Source organism: Mauremys mutica, chromosome 10, assembly GCF_020497125.1.
Source record: "Mauremys mutica isolate MM-2020 ecotype Southern chromosome 10, ASM2049712v1, whole genome shotgun sequence".
NCBI lineage: Eukaryota > Metazoa > Chordata > Testudines > Geoemydidae > Mauremys > Mauremys mutica.
In genome coordinates, this window is record NC_059081.1 from 88140066 (window position 1) to 88158097 (window position 18032).

An 18032-nucleotide genomic window follows, 5' to 3' on the forward strand; every position below is an offset into this window, starting at 1 on the left:
TAAAATTTGGAACCATTAAAATGTTTTGTTTAGTTAATGTCAAAACAATACACACTATTAAACCATCAATCTTAAATACATTACAATTAATGGTTTAATATAAAAGTCAAAACGAAACAAATCAAAATGAGGAGATTCAAAACACTGTGTTTTGACTCTATCAATATGAACCACTTCAACATTATCGAAACGAAACCAGAAAGTCAAAACGGTTCATTTTGGTTCTTTATGCATCCAAAATGTTGTCAGAATTGACACATTCCCGCAAAATAGTTGGACTTTGACAAAACTGCATTTTCCAATGGAAAAAAGGTTCCCCTGAAAGTGTTTTGCCAAGCACCAGTGGGAACGGATGCATGATCAGCATTGTCAACCACACCTTAGTCATTCAAAAGTCATGAGTCAGGTCCCTCCAATCATGAGATTATGATCTATATATATATATATATATATATATATATACACACGTTTCTTTTTATTTGCCAGTCTGGTTTCTGAGCTGCTACAGTGCACTTGAGTTATATTTTCAAGCTTTTCTCCTCAGCCAGTAGAGCGAAAAACCATTTTTGATGAAAGCCAAGACTCTCGTGCGATCTCTGGATTCTGAAACCTGGATAAAACATCCGGAGAGTTGGCATCACTCTAAGCAGTGAGTGAGTAGTTGCCTTTTTGGAGCTGCAACTAAACCTGAGACCTAAACTTACCTGTGAAACCACACACAGGTGCACACGTCACTCCGTCTCCTCTGTGGGCATGTAACCGGGCGGCTTGCCTGGGTTCTGGAGTCTGGGCTAAGCCAGGCCGGAGTACAAGAGGAGCCTCACCTGAGCAGATGCACGTGATTTAATATAAGAGGCAGCAGGATGCGGCAGAGGTGTGTGGCTGGTTGAGAGGGAGGAAGGAGCAGGAGGGCAAGCAAAGGAGCCACAGGGCTGAGACCTGGCGGCTTTGGGTACAAGACTCTCTGGGGTGCTTAAGGGGCCCATAAGGGGCTGCTAGAGGCAAGACACTGCAGAGGCATCCCTGGCCACAAGGGGGCGCTTGCACGGCAGCAACACTCTAGGGCAGAAAAGGGCAGTGAAAGGGCTGCAAGCCGGACCACCAGAGTGACACAGGCACCGATGCCTTGAGCTGGTAACTGCATCTGTGACATGGGTCCAAGGAGCTGGCTGGGGTAGAGGGAGGCAGTGGGCGGGGGGGACAAAGGGGGCAGTGGGCAGGCCAGCATTGTCCCATCCATTTGCATTGCTCATGGCAGAGATGTAACACAGCCAGGGCTAATACGTTTCTGCTGCTCATCCATCCGTAAAGCCGTGGAGTAGCTGCTGGCTTTGGAAGTGCTGGCAGTGGGGCCACTGGGGAGATCCGTGACCTTTGCTCCCTCCATCAGGGGTGTTGGTGCGAGTGAATGCCCTGGGCCCAGAGTTTTGAGAGTACTCTGCCCTGGAGATGATTGAGCCCTGCACCAAAAGCTACATATTTTGAAGGCACCCAACAGCACCAAGGACCATAAAAACTCTCTGAGCCCTCGTCATCTCTGGCCTCGATCCTGCAACCTCCTTTCCAGGCCTCCCCGACAGCCAGGTCAAACCCCTCCCTCCTGTCTCACGGCTGGGATTGTCTTCTGACCTTCTAGCTATGACCACGTCACCCTGCTTCCCTGCAGTCGGTTAAACGTCTTGTTCTCACTGTTAATGTCTTTCATGGCTCGGCTCCTTACCTGCGCTTCTTTTTGTCTGAGCCTACTGCCTCCACTCTGCCGACGATGCCGACCTTGTCGGCCTGTCTGTCCACTTCTCCCATGCTTCCCAGGTGCAGAGAGTTCCTGTCCCAACTAGCCCTCACAACTGCCACCCCAGGCCTCCTTCTCCTCAAGGCCTACTTGTGTGTCACGAAGCCACTGGTGGTGACAACTGCTAATGGCTCATTAATGGACAGTGGGGATCGCACAGAGTATTTTGTGCATTTGTTTGCATCTCATAATTTATTTGATCTTGTAAGAAGACTCAGACCCATCTACAGTGCACATTCATCGGCTGTGCACCCTTCGGTCACCTTATCTGTTGTTCCATCACCTCATTCCCTCACATTGTTTGCTACGCTTGCTCGATTGCTTTTGACTTTCTCTGGGTGTGTCTTGTGGTAAGTTGGGCCCTTACCCTGCAAGCGGCTGTGTGTGACCAGAACCCTGCATTGCGTGGCCAGGGTCAGGACCTCAGACCGAGTTCATCGGGGCCTGGTCTGTCTTTTACCGTGTGTTTGCCACAAAGGGGCTGTGATCTGATTGAGGGCCGTGGGCACATAAAGAATCCAACACACCTCCTCTGAGCACAGTTAGAGGCATGTCAAGATCTTAAGGATCATAGCACAACTCTCCCCCTCTGTCCATCTCCTGATGTGCTACCTGGAAAAGTTTGAAGTCAGGGAACAACCGCATCCAGTATAGTGTCCTAAGCAGACTGTCAATTCCCAGTGTGTGTAGACTCATAGACTTTAAGGCCAAAAGGATCATCTAGTCTGACCTCCTGCACATTGCAGGCCCCGCAACCTCACCCACCCAACTCCTGTAATATTTATGAAGCACCAACAAAGTGCTTTGCCTAGAAATGAAATACTCCTGTCATCCTCCCTACCCCCTCCGCTGTTTATTTTTCTGCCTTCCTCTCTAGGAGCAAGGGGTGAACTCCTGCCCCTCTGGCCATGGTTACTGGAAATGGGAACAAAATGTTTTCCTCATTCCATAAAAGTATTTCAATATTTAAAATTTTTTCCCCATCCTGACTCGGGATGAGAAGTCAAAATCTCAAAAATTTCCTGAACTGAAAATTTGAAAAAAAAAAAAATCAGTTTGGGTCAATCAAAATGTTTCATTTTGATCATTTCAAAGTGTTTTATTTCAGTTTTGACTCTTAATTTCTTTAACTATCGCTAGCTGAAATTTTGAAATGAAAAGTTGTTTAGGAATCAGAACTTTTCATTTCAAAAAATGCCAAAATGAAACATTCTGAACATTTTCAAAAAAAGTCAAGTCAAGAAATTAATCAAAACTGACCCTTTTGCATGAGAAATTTTGGTTTTTGAGAAATCAGCATGTTCTGATGAGAAACACTGAGTAAAAACCATTCCCGACTAGCTCTGATTGCTCTTCCTTTTCGTATACTCCTTGGTGAATGACAATAAGACATTGTAAGAAAAGAATTGCTTTGAAAAGCTTCTTGGTCTATTACTTCTGTTCATTGTTATTTTCTATCCACGTTACTGACCTGCTTAAAACACTGAAGTGGTTCAGAAATAGACAGATGTCTTCAGCCTAGGAAATAAATGACCAAGTCATCTGGCTGCGTGAGGCGTCAACACAAGTGTACGTGTTCATTGTAACCTCCAGTCTCAGTGCGAAGTCCTACTACCTTGTTAATTCTTTCCCTAGCACATCAGAGAGGGCGTTTTGGAAGCCATTTCTTATTGATGTGAATAAAAAGGAAACTCGTGCTGGGGGCGGGGGAAAGGCCGGCTGTCATTTAATGAAGCAATGGTTAGAAAAATATAGGGGAAGCTGTAGGGGATCCAAGCTCTGGCCCAATGAGCCCACGTGCATGACTAAGGCCAGCAGAACTTGAAGCTGGGTGGGCTAGTGGTGAGACCATTGGGCTGGGGCCCAGAACTGGTAGATTTCTGGTTCTGGTTCTATCGCTGACCCTTGCCAGGCCCTTACTCTCTTTAGTCCTCACTTTCCTGTCTGTCAAACAGGCATCACAATACTTCCTGACAGCATGTTCTGAGGCCTAATGAACGTTTGTTAAGCAGGCTGAGATCCTTGGGGGGTGGGCGGGGCTGTACACCCGCAAACTATTGGTCTGAATCATGCTAGGAAATCCATGTAATTGGATGATGCCATGAAGGTGTTCGGTGGGGACGGCTACCTACTGAAAGCTGTGCCTGGGGAAGGAGCCACGCAGTTCCCAGTGACACTGAAGGCAACTGTCAGACTGACTCCTCCTGCACCCCTACGTCTGACACTGCAGACACTGGAGCTCTCGGGCCCAGCCCAAAGCCCACTGGGAGTCTTTCCATGGATGTCAGCAGGCCCTTAGCGGGCATCCTAAGAAGGGTTTCAGGTGCCTTAGTGAAGGGCTGGAAGTCAGGTGCTTTAGGACTTGTCTGCACTTGAAATGCTACAGCAGCACAGTTGTTGCACCGCTGTAGCGCTTTGGTGTAGACGCTCCCTATGCTGACAGGAGAGATTCTCCCATCGCTGTAGTTAATCCACCTCCCTGAGAGGTGGTAGCTAGGTTGATGGTTCCAGCAACCTAGCACTGTTTACACGGGAACGTAGGTCAGCTTAACTACCCGCGGAAGGGTGTGCATTTTTCATACCCTTGAGCAACGTAAATTTTCTAGTTTAGAGTAGCCCTTAGTTGCCACCTCCTTATTTCTCTGAATCGCAAACCATTAATTCCTATGAGCTGCAGGAGCACCCCTTTGGGAGAGCAGGATCAGTTCCATGACAGAGCCGCACAAGCCCTGACTCTCATACCTGTAACTGGACGAACCATTAGTGAATGGCGGCCCTAGGCTGGATTTGCGTTTACTCCGATGCCTCCCACCACCGAGCTGGTGTGTGGTTTCAATTTGTCAGTGTGATTTACTCTGACAAAGTCACATAGCCCTTCCCCTTGCCGGGAATCACCCTGAGACTCCAGGTAGAAACGAAGTGACGCTGTTTGGCAATCCCTTACCAGAAAGGCCAGCTGATTGCAGTTATAGCGCTGCCAGCAGGCTGCTGAGTTTGAACTTTATAGCAGCAAATATCCAACGGAAGGAAATGTGCTAATCGTTATAGAACCTTCTGACCATCCACACCTGTTCTTTTCCCCTGGGCTGTAGCACGATTTATCGCCTCCTTTTTAGCCCTCACGGTTTCTCTCCTGCATGCGGCGATAATTGTACATGAAGTTATGCACCCGCCGCTGTGTGCACTCCATTTTAAAATGTGACATTCTGTGCTACAGATAACAGATGCATTCTGGCACCTTGGGAGAGACGGACTCTGAGCACTGAGGCTTCTTCACACCCCTTATGGCACAATTTCCACCGTGCTTCTTAAGTTCTCGTTTAAATTGATGGCAACCATGCAACCAAACATACCGGGCATGGGAGTCAAAACTCCTCACCAGTGCTTCCCCGTGCAACTGGCACACTCTCACTGCATCGCCCTCACCATTCAAGTGGAGTATGGACATTTAAAAGACGGCCACTGGAGCCGATGCACTAGGAATGAGAGTGGGATCTGGCTGCAGGTTCTGCTGCATTTGTCTATTGCCCCATTCAGTACAAAGACAGACTTTTGGGCAGTCCACACCCCACTGCTGCAGGACATGGCCTGGGGACACCAGTCAACGTGCAGATGTTTAGGTGGTAACTCTGAGTATCAGTGGAAGAACAGCATTCCCACCCAGCCCATTTCTAGTTCCTACGGCTCCTGGGAGGATCAAGTGTCATATAGTTGACCTCTCAATGACAGTGATGCCACCTGTGGCTGTTCTAGCTTGAGCAGAGTGCTCAGTTCAATCAAAAGGCCGTTTCCCCCTGCAAAGTGTGAGACCTGAACATCCAAGCCAGGCTCTGAAAATCAAAGGGCTTTTTACATCAGCAATAAAGATTCTGCCATCAGGACGTCCAGAATTTGGCAATTCTGCTGCTGATACAACAGACAGAAGAGATTCCACCTTGCTTTTCCAGAGCTGGCTCAATCTGCAGTGGGAACTTCATGCAAAAACTGGGTCAGCGAAGGAAGCAGGTGTGACCTAAGACACACAGGGCACAGTTTTTAACACCGAGTGCACCCAGCTGCGGGTGCCTAACTTCATGCACAATCAACACCCTTGCGGGTGATAATACGATCCAAACTGAACACATCATTTTACTCTTTTCTGGCTTCCCCACTTTTTTTTCCAGTTGGGTTTTACTGGAGGTTTCATGGGTCTTAAACAATGAGGTTAATATCTGAGTATAAATGCACAGGCTAGATGCCTAACATGTCCAGTGTTGTTTTCTTCCACCCCCTGGAATTCAGGAGCTAACCGAGCATGTACCACCTACAAGGGATGAGAGGTATTGTTTCAGAAGTTCTTAGCATCGGCTGCAGACTCAGACAAAGTCAGTTTTACTTTGCAGGCCTTTTGAAAATTCTAAGGCTCTGAACTCAATTGACAGAAAATAGCTGTTTTGCCATGCAAACAACATTGTAGTAGCGGTTATAGTTCAGTCATGGGAAAACAGAATTAGAAGCCATTTGGATATAAGCTCAAAGGCTCACACTGTGTATGGACACTTGCCTTTCGTTGCAGGCTTCATGTACTTTCAGCAAAGAGCACTTTATGGGAAATACTGTTTGCTGAACGTGTAACACTGCTCACATGGATGGATAGCACACAGACATTCATGTGCAGAAAAACTCACACCAAAAACTTCAAACATGCGAACAAGCACATTGCCACAGCACACAAGGGTCACTGCATGAAAACACCTGGCTGCGTTCCCAAGATAACACATCACACAAGCAAACAAAGAGTGGAGGGAAAAAACGGTGGATTCAAATAAGCTGCAGTTCAAACCCCTTCCAGTTTACCTCTGGCTGCGAGCGTGTGGCTGGCACACAGACATGCTAAAGTACTTACTGTGTGTCAAGCAGGAGTTCTGGAGTGCGATGCTGCTTCCTTCCTCCGATGATTGGACTCTGTGAGCCAAAGAGCCCCTGTTTGCCTGTTTTATGCCCTGCCTTAGTGCTGATGTCACAGACAAAGCCAGCCCTGGACAAAGCCAGGGCATTTTCACGTCAGCTCCTCTCCCCATAACCCATTATGTTAATTTGTATCAAATCAAGAAAGGGATTTTCATGACTCATGAGGGCGCCTATTTTATCTTGGGATTCTAATATTTTCTTCAGGCGCACACTGGTACGTATCTGCATGTGGTTGCTGAATTAAGCTACAATGGTGTAAATCCCACTTGGTGCTTCTCTGTTAGGAGTTTGTATCAGTGTCAATTTCTTTACTGCCGACAAGCCTGTACAGTTCCTCCATCCCAAACCTAGGCCCAGGCCCGTCCACTCCATTGGGGGTCAGCCCAGCTCCCTGAGGGGCTCTCAAAGTGTCCAGTTCAGGTACTGACCAGCCCCAAATTTTGTCACCTCCTACCCATCTGGAGCTCCTCAGTCTGGGGCACGGTCGCTGGCTTAGCAGATTTCCCTCTGTCTCTGTGTCCAGTTCAGTCAGTCCATCTCTCTCAGGCTTTCATCTCCCAAAGGGGTGGGGGTGGGGAGGAGTCCACGTCCCTGCTGCTGGAGAAACCCTCACAAAGCTGTTGCCGCTCCTGGCAAAGCTCTCAGCACCAGCCTGGTAGCCTGGTGCCACACGCAGTTCATTCCCCCTTCCCCTCGGCTACCGGTGTCCTTTTAAATTCTTCCTCCGCTGGGAGCAGGCCCTGCACCTGTTGAGGGGCCGGGCACCCCTAGTCCAATACTGGATCAGTGAGGGGCCCGTACACCCCATCACCGTGAACAGCGTATCCCCCCTTCCTCCTCCGCAAATCAGCCTGGGCTGACAAAAGCCAAGAGAGTAACATGCAGTAAGAACAGCTGGTCCAGGGGAGGAAGCTCATTCAGCCCTGAGACAGAGCCTGCTGGGACTTTTAAGAATCTCTTCTGATAGCATTGAACAGCTTAATCTTTAGCAGAATGCTGCGTGTCTAAGGAATGGCAGAGTAGTGATGCTCAGTGCTACAGAGTAACCACCTTTGTGAGGCCAATACAAGATAAAGTAGCTACAAAGCTAGAAGCAACTGATTTGAACTAACCCCAAACCTGGGAGGGGAGTTAACATGGAAATAGGGTGACCAGATGTCCTGATATTATAGGGACAGTCCCGATATTTGGGGCTTTGTCGTATATAGGCGCCTTTTACCCCTTACCCCCATCCCAATTTTTCACACTTGCTGTCAGGTCACCCTACCTGGTAATGAGAAATGTCTAAGAAAAGCTTAACAAAAAGGAATCAATATATTTGTGAAACCAACGGAAGCTGAAGCTGCATCGTCCGGTACTGGAGGCAAGTGTGACGAAATCATCTTGATGAGCTGCCCACTTGTGAGTAACTGATCACTGCTTACTGCGTGTTTTGCCGTTATCAGGATCTGTTAGACCTACTGGCTGAGTAAGTGAATGTCTCTATCCAACAAGCGGAAAACATGCTGGAGAAGGAGGCCTGTTCGTGTATGTAGCGGAGGGACAAAATGACATGGCTGGGATATTGACCCCTTTGGAAATCTGTCTTCAGCAAGAGAGACAATGAGAAGATGTTTGGGCAATTAATAAGAAATGGCGACATGTTGGAAACATAAACAGCAGGTCCTACTTAGCATCAAAGTGGGTCCAAAGAGTTAAAATTGCTCCTGCCAGCAAGGCCAGTCCTGCCGTCTGCAATAATGATTTTTCTGTTTGGTTTGCTGATTTTTTGTGTGTGCGCAAAACTGCCAGTGAAGCAAAAAGTCAGTTATTTGCCCAATACTAAGTGCAACTAAATAGGCTCCAGTGGTGAGAGTATCAATTTCCAAGGAGCAATTCCTTTCCTTTCATAACAACCATGGCTATTCTGGTCCGGTAACAGTCAGTATGGACGTGACTGACATCCATGCCTAAGAGCTATTAAAGTCGCTGGGCATCTGGATCCTGAATCCCCACTGCAGCTTGAGATCCCTTCCGCGCTTGCTGCCTGCCCCAGAGCATTTCCCCTCACAGCACCATTTGGCTTTCACTCTTCAGTTGAGTTTCCCGCCACTTTCTCCAGGCTTCTGCCCTCACACTGATTTTACTTTATTTTTTCTCTTTTATTCTTTCATTTCTTTCCCCCGGTTTGGGTAAACCTACCCTGTACTTGACCCTCCACACCCTCTAACCGCTTCCCACTAGAGCCTCCCTTCTCTCGTGACTTGTAGGTCACACTCTGCAGTTTCTGGGTCTCCCTCTCCCAGGCTCCCTGCTCCTGGGGAGCCTCCAGCTTCTCCCCCAAACCCCAAATCCTAATTCATTCTGTGTCCCTGCCACCCCCACATCTGCCTGTCCCCAGCCCGGCTTTAATTCTCCTCCTCAACCCTCCCATCACTTCTGCCCCCAGCCCCTCCCTCAGTTCTGCCCCTGCAGCCCCACGTCTGCCCTCAGGGCGCCTCTGCTCCTGTTGGGGGGGAGGGGGCTGCAAGGTGGAAGTTTTGCCTAGGGCGCAAAATATCCTTGCACCGGCCCTGCTGCTTGGGCTGCTCCATCCCCAGCGGCAGAGACACAGCAATGAAGGGGCCAGAAGCTTTTGGTGAGGAGGGATCAGAAGAGGCAGGTACCAGCTTTAAACCCCAGAGGGAAGCTCCCTCCCCTAATGCAGCCTCAACGCCCAGGACAGGAAACAGAGACTTACTGGTACTGTTTGAAGACAGGATACTGGACTATGTGGACCTTTGATCTGACCACTCGGGCCATTCTGATGTTCTTATAACTAACCGAGGTGTATCTGCCCCCCACTGTAACCCACTAGACCCCAGTCCCCTCCTAGAGCTGGGATCGAACCCAGGACTCCTGGCAGGGTCTCTCCCGACAGAGTTAGTAACAAAGGAAGAATATACAGTCACATTTTAACCAGTGTCCCTACAGTGATTTTCCACAAGATGTCAGACCACATTAGTATTAGAGCTCAGTGGGTCTAATATCGATTTAATTTTCTTTCTTTTATAAAGGAATTAGATACAGGGCTCCTGCCAGCTCATTGCTAACTTCCCTGCCAAAACACTGGAGTTTTCAGGTGCCAAAGTAGCCCCTGGAATCATGGTTAAATTACCCTCCCCCCCACCATTTGAAATGGGGCTCCTGTGTGCACAGTCCCCTACCGTGCTCCCCCAGAAGAGCTGCATTAACAGGCAACTCTGCAAGTGACCCCCAGGCCTCTCTACTTCCTTGGCCACATGGATCCTGTCCCTATTCTGGCGGCTACTCCGGAAAAAGAGCTCGCCCCTGCTCCCACCTGAGGGACGTGTTGGGTTGAGATCAGCTGGTCGAAGCAGGCAGTAGGGACAGAATCTGAGACTTGAAGCTCCTAGAGTGACCTCTTACCTTTATAGACCTGCCCTTCAGCCATCCCCAGCTATTTTCAAGTGTAACGTGATCGTAACTAGACCCATTTGAAACCCTTCACCACACAAGACAAAGCCCGTAGGATTCCTCATTAACTATTTATTTCTCCTCCCCTGGCTCCCTACAGCCACCAGCCACCTTCGAGCTTTCCCGCATCTCTCCCAGGCTCTGCTCACTTGATTGCAGCAGCTCAGCGGATGGTCCAGCTTTGCTCTTTCACTTCCATTCTTCACTTCTTTGGGTGGCTGCATTTGCAAACGAGCAGCCTGATGGAAATCCCTGAGTCCTCTGTCTCGGCAGGCAGGCCGAGCAGCCGGGGGAGGTTAGCCTGGACTGTCAGGAGTGGAGGCTTGGCCCATAGGGTAGGGTTTCCATATTGGAACTGTCAAAAAAGAGGACACTCCGTGGGCAGGGGAGTGGTTTTAATCCTCCAGACAGACACCTAGCAGGTAGGGTTGGGGGCGTGTAAGAGTCCGGTGTGGGGGCTCGGCCCTCTCGGGTGTGGCCGGGAGCCAGGCCGCGTCACTACACGGCCTAAATCAGCAGTTCAGTCTCCGAAGGTCCAAGGGCTCAGACCCTCAGGCAGGGCTGAGCAGAAATAAACAGTCAACGAAGCCCAAGCCCTCAGTCAGGGTGGGGCAGCAAACAGCAGTTCTAGGCTCAGACCCTCAGGCAGGGGCTGAGCACCCAGAGTCAGTAAAGCCCTAGCCCTAGTCAGGGCGGGGCAATAAGCAGTAGTTCAAGGGGCTCAGGTCCTTAAGCAGGAGCTGAGCAAACAACAATAGTTCAGGGCTCAGGTCCTTAAGCAGGAGCTGAGCAAACAACAATAGTCCAGGGCTCAGGTCCTCGAAGCAGGAGCTGAGCAGCAATAATAGTTCAGGGCTCAGGTCCTCGAAGCAGGAGCTGAGCAGCAACAATAGGTGAGTCCAGACTTCTGGGTCTGAGCGCTGGTGTGAGGGGGAGACTGCCACCCGTGAGGCGGTGGCAGGGGGGGACACAGGCCCACCCACTCCACTGTGTCCCAGACCCAGTTAGTCTGCTGCTGTGTCGGTGGGGTCCTGACCGCAACACACCGACATCGGCTCGAAATCTGCAGTAGCCAGACTGGGGTCAGCTACCCCCGGACTACTTCCCATCTCCCCCTCCATGGGTACCTGCTCATCGCGGGTGTCCGCAGCGGGGTCCCATACCATGGGCTCCTCGTCGTGCTGAGGGCTGGCTAGGTCGGGCTGCTCCTCAGGACACGGGTCGGGGGGACGCTCGGGCAGCTCCTCGGGGTATCGGGCTCGGGGCAGGCTCAGCCAGTTCTCCTCTGGATACCGGGCTCGGGGCAGGCTCGGCTAGTTCTCCTCTGGATACCGGGCTCGGGGAAGTACCTCGGGGAAGGCTCGGCCAGTTCTCCTCAGGGTACCAGGCTCGGGGCAGGCTCGGCCAGTTCTCCTCAGGGTACCGGGCTCGGGGCAGGCTCGGCCAGTCCTCCTCAGGGTACCGGGCTCGGGGAAGGCTCGGCCAGTCCTCCTCAGGGTACCGGGCTCGGGGAAGGCTCGGCCAGTTCTCCTCAGGGTACCGGGCTCGGGGAAGGCTCGGCCAGTTCTCCTCAGGGTACCGGGCTCGGGGCAGGCTCGGCCAGTTCTCCTCAGGGTACCGGGCTCGGGGAAGGCTCGGCCAGTCTTCCTCAGGGTACCGGGCTCGGGGCAGGCTCGGCCAGTTCTCCTCAGGGTACCGGGCTCGGGGAAGGCTCGGTCCAGCAGGAGCTCGGTCAGGAGCGTCTGTCCTCTCCGGCCGCCGGGCTGCAACTGAGCGCTGGGCCGGGGCTTTTATATTTCCTGTCCCGCCCCTTGACTTCAGGGGGGCGGGGACAGGTGGCAGTCGCTCCGCCCACTGTGGCAGCTGTTCTGGCTCCTCCCTCTCGGGTGCGGCCGGGAGCCAGGCCGCCTCACTACACGGCCCCCCCCTCAAGGCTGGCTCCCGTGCAGCGGGGCCAGCCCCTTCCATACCCCCCAGCCGGGAGAGGAAGTTCGCGTTAGCATGGTCCTTCCCGGCCCGATGACGCACAGTGAAGGCATAGGGCTGCAGGGCCAAGTACCACCGCTGCAGCCGCATATTATGGTCCTTCATGCGAGCCAACCACTGGAGGGCGGAATGGTCGGTGACCAAGGTGAAGGGGGCTCCCAGGATGTAATACCTCAGGGCTTCACAGGCCCACTTCACAGCAAGGGCTTCCTTTTCGACCACCGCGTAGTTTTTCTCTCGGGGGAACAGCTTCCGGCTGATGTAAAGAACCGGATGCTCTTCCCCCTCTACTTCTTGGGAAAGGACGGCCCCAAGTCCCACTTCCGAGGCGTCTGTCTGTAAAACAAATGTCCGGTGGAAATCAGGACTATACAAGACCGGCTCGCTGCAGAGGCTCGTCTTGAGTGTCTGAAAGGCCTCGTCGCACTCGCGGGTCCATTTCACCTGCCGCGGGCTATCCTTTGTCAGGAGCCCCGGTAAGGGGGCGGCAATCGCCGCGAATTGAGGAATAAACCGTCTGTAATACCCGGCCAGCCCCAGAAACTGGCGCACCTGGCGCTTCGTGGCTGGCGGGGGGCAGGTTGCGATGGCCTGGACCTTGCCGACAAGAGGTCTTACCTGTCCATGCCTGATAGTATACCCCAGGTACGTGGTCTCTTGCCAGCCGATGCGACATTTCTTAGGGTTGGCTGTTAACCCGGCCTTCCGCAGGGACCTCAGGACGGCTGCGACCCTTTCTAGGTGGTTCTCCCACCGAGGACTGTAAATGACCACGTCATCTAGATAGGCGGCCACGTAGTCCTGATGTGGCTGGAGGAGGCAGTCCATTAGGCGCTGAAAGGTGGCCGGAGCCCCATGGAGGCCGAAGGGCATCCAGGTAAACTGGTATAGGCCCGTGGGTGTGGTGAACGCAGTCTTCTCCCTGGAGGCTGGTTCCAAGGGGATCTGCCAGTACCCTTTGCTTAGATCAAGGGTGGTGATATAGCGGGCCTCCCCTAAGCGGGCCAACAGCTCATCTATCCGAGGCATGGGATAGGCATCGAACTTGGAGATAGCATTAACGCGCCTAAAGTCGATACAGAATCTCTGTGAGCCGTCGGGCTTCGGTACCAGCACTACAGGGCTGCGCCACTCACTTTGCGATGGTTCAATCACCCCTAGATCCAGCATAGCTCGTACCTCCTCCTCAACAACCTGCCTCCTGTGATACGGCAAGGGCCTGGTCGCGCCCCGGATCACCACCCCAGGCTCCGTCTGGATCCTATGGTATACCAGGGTGGTGTATCCCGGTTGGCCCGTAAAGGTGCGGGAAAAGGCTTGCAGGAGGCACCGGGTCTGCTTGAGTTGGTCGTCTGTTAGGGTCTCCCCGAGCTGGGGTTCCCCGGGGTCCTCGGTATGGGCTACCTGGGGTCCTAGCTCAGGTTCTGGCGGGTAGGGGTTGATCAGGAGACCTTCGCGTTCCCGCCAGGGCTTGAGGAGGTTGACATGGTACCGTTGGGTCTTCTTTTTCCGGTCCGGCTGATTGATTTCATAATTAACCGGGCCCACCTTCCGAACCACCTCATATGGCCCTTGCCACCGGGCCAGGATCTTCGATTCACTGGAGGGAAGGAGGAGTAATACCCGGTCTCCGGGTTGAAAGTCCCGAGTCTGGGCGTCCCGGTTATAAGTCTGGGCCTGCGTGTCCTGGGCGGCTTTCAAGTTCTCCTGCGCCAGGGCCCCCGCCTGCTTAAGGCACTCCTGAAGCTGGAGTACGTACTTTAAGAGGCCCTGGGCCGGCGATGGGGCTTGCTCCCAGGTTTCCCTCATGAGATCCAGCAGGCCCCGAGGTCGCCGACCGTACAGCAACTCAAAGGGTGAGAACTTGGTTGAAGACTGGGGGACTTCCCGCACCGCCAGGAGCAGGGGTGGAAGGAGCTGGTCCCATCGGCGAAGGTCCTCCTGGGGGAACCTACGCAACATCTCTTTCAGCGTCCGATTGAATCTTTCAACCAGCCCATCTGTCTGGGGATGGTAAACGGACGTCCGGAGTTGCTTTATCCCCAAGAGTTCGCACACCTGCTGGAGCAGCCGTGACGTAAAGTTGGTCCCCTGATCCGTGAGGATCTCCCGGGGCAGGCCGACACGGGCGAAGACCTTCATCAGCTCAGCTGCGATGGTGCGGGCTGTGATGGTCCGGAGAGGGATTGCTTCGGGGAACCTGGTAGCATAGTCCATTATCACCAAAATGTATTGGAACCCTGCGCTGCTCTTAGGGAGAGGCCCCACCAGGTCCATGGCCACACGTTCAAAGGGGGTCTCAATCAGAGGCATCGGGACCAGCGGTGCCTTGGGAGTTCGTGCTGGGGCAGCCAACTGGCGTTCCGGGCAAGAGTTGCAATAATTCTTTACCTCCTGGTGTACCCCTGGCCAGAAGAAGCGCCCCAGGATCCGAGCCAGGGTCTTCTCGTGACCGAGGTGCCTGGCCGCAGGGATGTCGTGGGCCAGTTTCATGACCGCCCGGCGGTGACACCGAGGCACGAGGAGTTGTGTCCGGGTATCCCCTGTGCGGGGGTCTCTCTCGACGCGATACAGGCGCTCCTGCCGCAACTCAAAGTGCGGCCACTGCGCCGCTCGATGGGGGTCGAGGACCGTCCCATCCACGGAGGCCAGCTGGTCGTATGTCCGCGTGAGTGTAGGGTCGGCCCGCTGATCCCGGCAAAAGTCCGTGGGCGCCGAGGGATCCTCCCCCACTCCGGGGGGAGGATCTTCACGTCCTTCCGTCGGGTTGGTGTGGTCGGGGGCTTCCACCTCGTCTTCCTCAGTCTCTGGGGCCTCCCCTTCCAAGGCTGGCGTGACCTGCAGGCTGCCCTCGGCGTGGCGGCGTAGTACGGCGGGGAACTCGGGCCAGTCCCAACCCAGGATCACCGGGTACGCCAGCCGTGGAGCGAGTCCCACTGTCATCAGCCGGGTGACCCCATCAATAATCAGTTGGGCCTTGGTACTTGGGTAGGGCCGTATATCCTCGTGGATAAACTGCAGCTGAATCTTCCCCAGGCGGTTGTCAGCCTGCGGGCCCATGGTTTGGCAGACCAGTGTCTGGCCGCAGCCTGAATCGAGGAGGGCCACAGTCGGGCGCCCCTCAACGACCATGGGCACGGTGATCTTGGCCGCTTGCCAACGCCGGGCACGGCCTTCCCCTGAGTAAACCTGGCCAAAGGTACACTCCAGTCCTGGGCAGTCCCGCTGTAAATGGCCATACTCTCCACAGGAGAAACAGGGCCCCAGGTCTGCTCGTCCCGTCCGTGACCGGGTCCCGGGGTTACCTCCAGGCGGGTTCCGGTAGTCCCCTCTCGCCGCGGGAACCGGGGTCTGAGCGGGTCTCCCAGAGGACGTGGCGGTACGGGTCCGGGCCTCCGCTCCACGGGAGGAAACTCGTACGTCTGTGAGGGTGGGCGCCCCCTTCTTTTCTGGGTTGGGGCGCTCCGTCCGGGGCGGGGCGGTCCGGCCAGCCGAGCCCAGCGGGGTTTCAGCCGCGATGAAGTCCTCCATTAACGTAACGGCAGCGGCCACTGTCGCCGGCCTATGGCGGAGGACCCAGGCTCTTCCTCACGGCGGGAGTACATGGGCGAACTGCTCCAATACTACCTGCTCCATCAGCTCCTCTGATGTCCGGCGTTCGGGCTGTAGCCACTTTTTGCAGGTCTCTCGAAGCTCCTGGGCCACTATCCGAGGTCGGGCCCCTGGAGGATACGCCAGGCTTCTAAACCGCTGTCGGTAGGTCTCTGGACTCACATCCAGGGCGTCTAGGATAGCGGCTTTCACCTGGCTGTAGTCCTGGGCTGCCTCCACAGACAAGCCTCGATAGACCGTCTGAGCAGTCCCCGTTAAGTATGGGGCCAGGATGGTGGCCCATTGGTCCTGGGCCCAGCCCGCGACGACAGCCACCCGCTCGAATGTGACGAGAAAGGCTTCGGGGTCGTCGCCGGGCCCCATCTTCGTCAGCCGAATTGGGGGGCTGGGCCGCGGGGCCCCTGCAGCATCTCCTGGCTGGGGTTCCCCCGGTCGAGTCAGCACCGCTGCAAGCTGCTGGACACATTGCCGCTGGAAATCCTGGTGCTGGGTAACCAGATCTTGAATGAGCTGCCGTTGTTGCGAACCTAGCTGCTCGACGAGCTGCTGCTGCTGTTGCGACTGGGCCGCCTGTTGTCGCTCCTGGCTCTCCGTCATGAGGGCAGGAGCTGGGACAGATCCATCTCTCTGGCGGGAGGCCTCTCTCCCGCGGCCCCCTTTTCACCGTCGTCAAGAGCTCGCGCCCACATCCTGGGCGAGAGGTCCTCAGAGAAGGCACCACGTGTAAGAGTCCGGTGTGGGGGCTCGGCCCTCTCGGGTGTGGCCGGGAGCCAGGCCGCGTCACTACACGGCCTAAATCAGCAGTTCAGTCTCCGAAGGTCCAAGGGCTCAGACCCTCAGGCAGGGCTGAGCAGAAATAAACAGTCAACGAAGCCCAAGCCCTCAGTCAGGGTGGGGCAGCAAACAGCAGTTCTAGGCTCAGACCCTCAGGCAGGGGCTGAGCACCCAGAGTCAGTAAAGCCCTAGCCCTAGTCAGGGCGGGGCCATAAGCAGTAGTTCAAGGGGCTCAGGTCCTTAAGCAGGAGCTGAGCAAACAACAATAGTTCAGGGCTCAGGTCCTTAAGCAGGAGCTGAGCAGCAATAATAGTTCAGGGCTCAGGTCCTTAAGCAGGAGCTGAGCAGCAATAATAGTTCAGGGCTCAGGTCCTTAAAGCAGGAGCTGAGCAGCAATAATAGTTCAGGGCTCAGGTCCTTAAGCAGGAGCTGAGCAAACAACAATAGTTCAGGGCTCAGGTCCTTAAGCAGGAGCTGAGCAGCAATAATAGTTCAGGGCTCAGGTCCTTAAAGCAGGAGCTGAGCAAACAACAATAGTTCAGGGCTCAGGTCCTTAAGCAGGAGCTGAGCAGCAACAACAATAGTTCAGGGCTCAGGTCCTTAAAGCAGGAGCTGAGCAGCAACAATAGTTCAGGGCTCAGGTCCTTAAGCAGGAGCTGAGCAGCAATAATAGTTCAGGGCTCAGGTCCTTAAAGCAGGAGCTGAGCAGCAATAATAGTTCAGGGCTCAGGTCCTTAAAGCAGGAGCTGAGCAGCAATAATAGTTCAGGGCTCAGGTCCTCGAAGCAGGAGCTGAGCAGCAACAATAGGTGAGTCCAGACTTCTGGGTCTGAGCTCTGGTGTGAGGGGGAGACTGCCACCCGTGAGGCGGTGGCAGGGGGGGACACAGGCCCACCCACTCCACTGTGTCCCAGCCCGGGGCCCTAACAGCAGCAGTTAGTCTGCTGCTGTGTCGGTGGGGTCCTGACCGCAACACACCGACATCGGCTCGAAATCTGCAGTAGCCAGACTGGGGTCAGCTACCCCCGGGCTACTTCCCATCTCCCCCTCCATGGGTACCTGCTCATCGCGGTTGTCCGCAGCAGGGTCCCATACCATGGGCTCCTCGTCATGCTGAGGGCTGGCTAGGTCGGGCTGCTCCTCAGGACACGGGTCGGGGGGACGCTCGGCCAGTTCTCCTCTGGATACCGGGCTCGGGGCAGGCTCGGCCAGTTCTCCTCTGGATACCGGGCTCGGGGCAGGCTCGGCCAGTTCTCCTCAGGGTACCGGGCTCGGGGAAGGCTCGGCCAGTCTTCTTCAGGGTACAGGGCTTGGGGCAGGCTCGGTCCAGCAGGAGCTCGGTCAGGAGCGTCTGTCCTCTCCGGCCGCCGGGCTGCAACTGAGCGCTGGGCTGGGGCTTTTATACTTCCTGTCCCGCCCCTTGACTTCCGGGGGGCGGGGACAGGCGGCAGTGGCTCCGCCCA

General features: G+C 54.2%; 2 protein-coding genes across 2 annotated transcripts in view; both read right to left on the reverse strand.

Moving 5' to 3' along the window:
• Positions 1–2824, reverse strand: part of LOC123378169 (prolactin-releasing peptide-like) — a 227010-nt gene extending 224186 nt beyond the window's left edge. Inside the window, exon 1 of the mRNA XM_045031668.1 lies at positions 1721–2824. Coding sequence (XP_044887603.1) covers positions 1721–1803 — 83 coding nt within the window. The 5' untranslated portion in view covers positions 1804–2824. The remainder of the gene's footprint in view (positions 1–1720) is intronic.
• Positions 2825–10749: 7925 nt separating this feature from the next.
• Positions 10750–15724, reverse strand: LOC123378320. The gene is made up of 2 exons (XM_045031914.1): positions 12000–15724; positions 10750–10759 (listed from the first exon to the last, which is right to left on the reverse strand). Exons 1-2 carry the CDS (start codon positions 15713–15715, stop codon positions 10750–10752), a joined length of 3726 nt encoding a protein of 1241 aa, XP_044887849.1. The 5' UTR covers positions 15716–15724.
• Positions 15725–18032: the final 2308 nt, after the last annotated feature.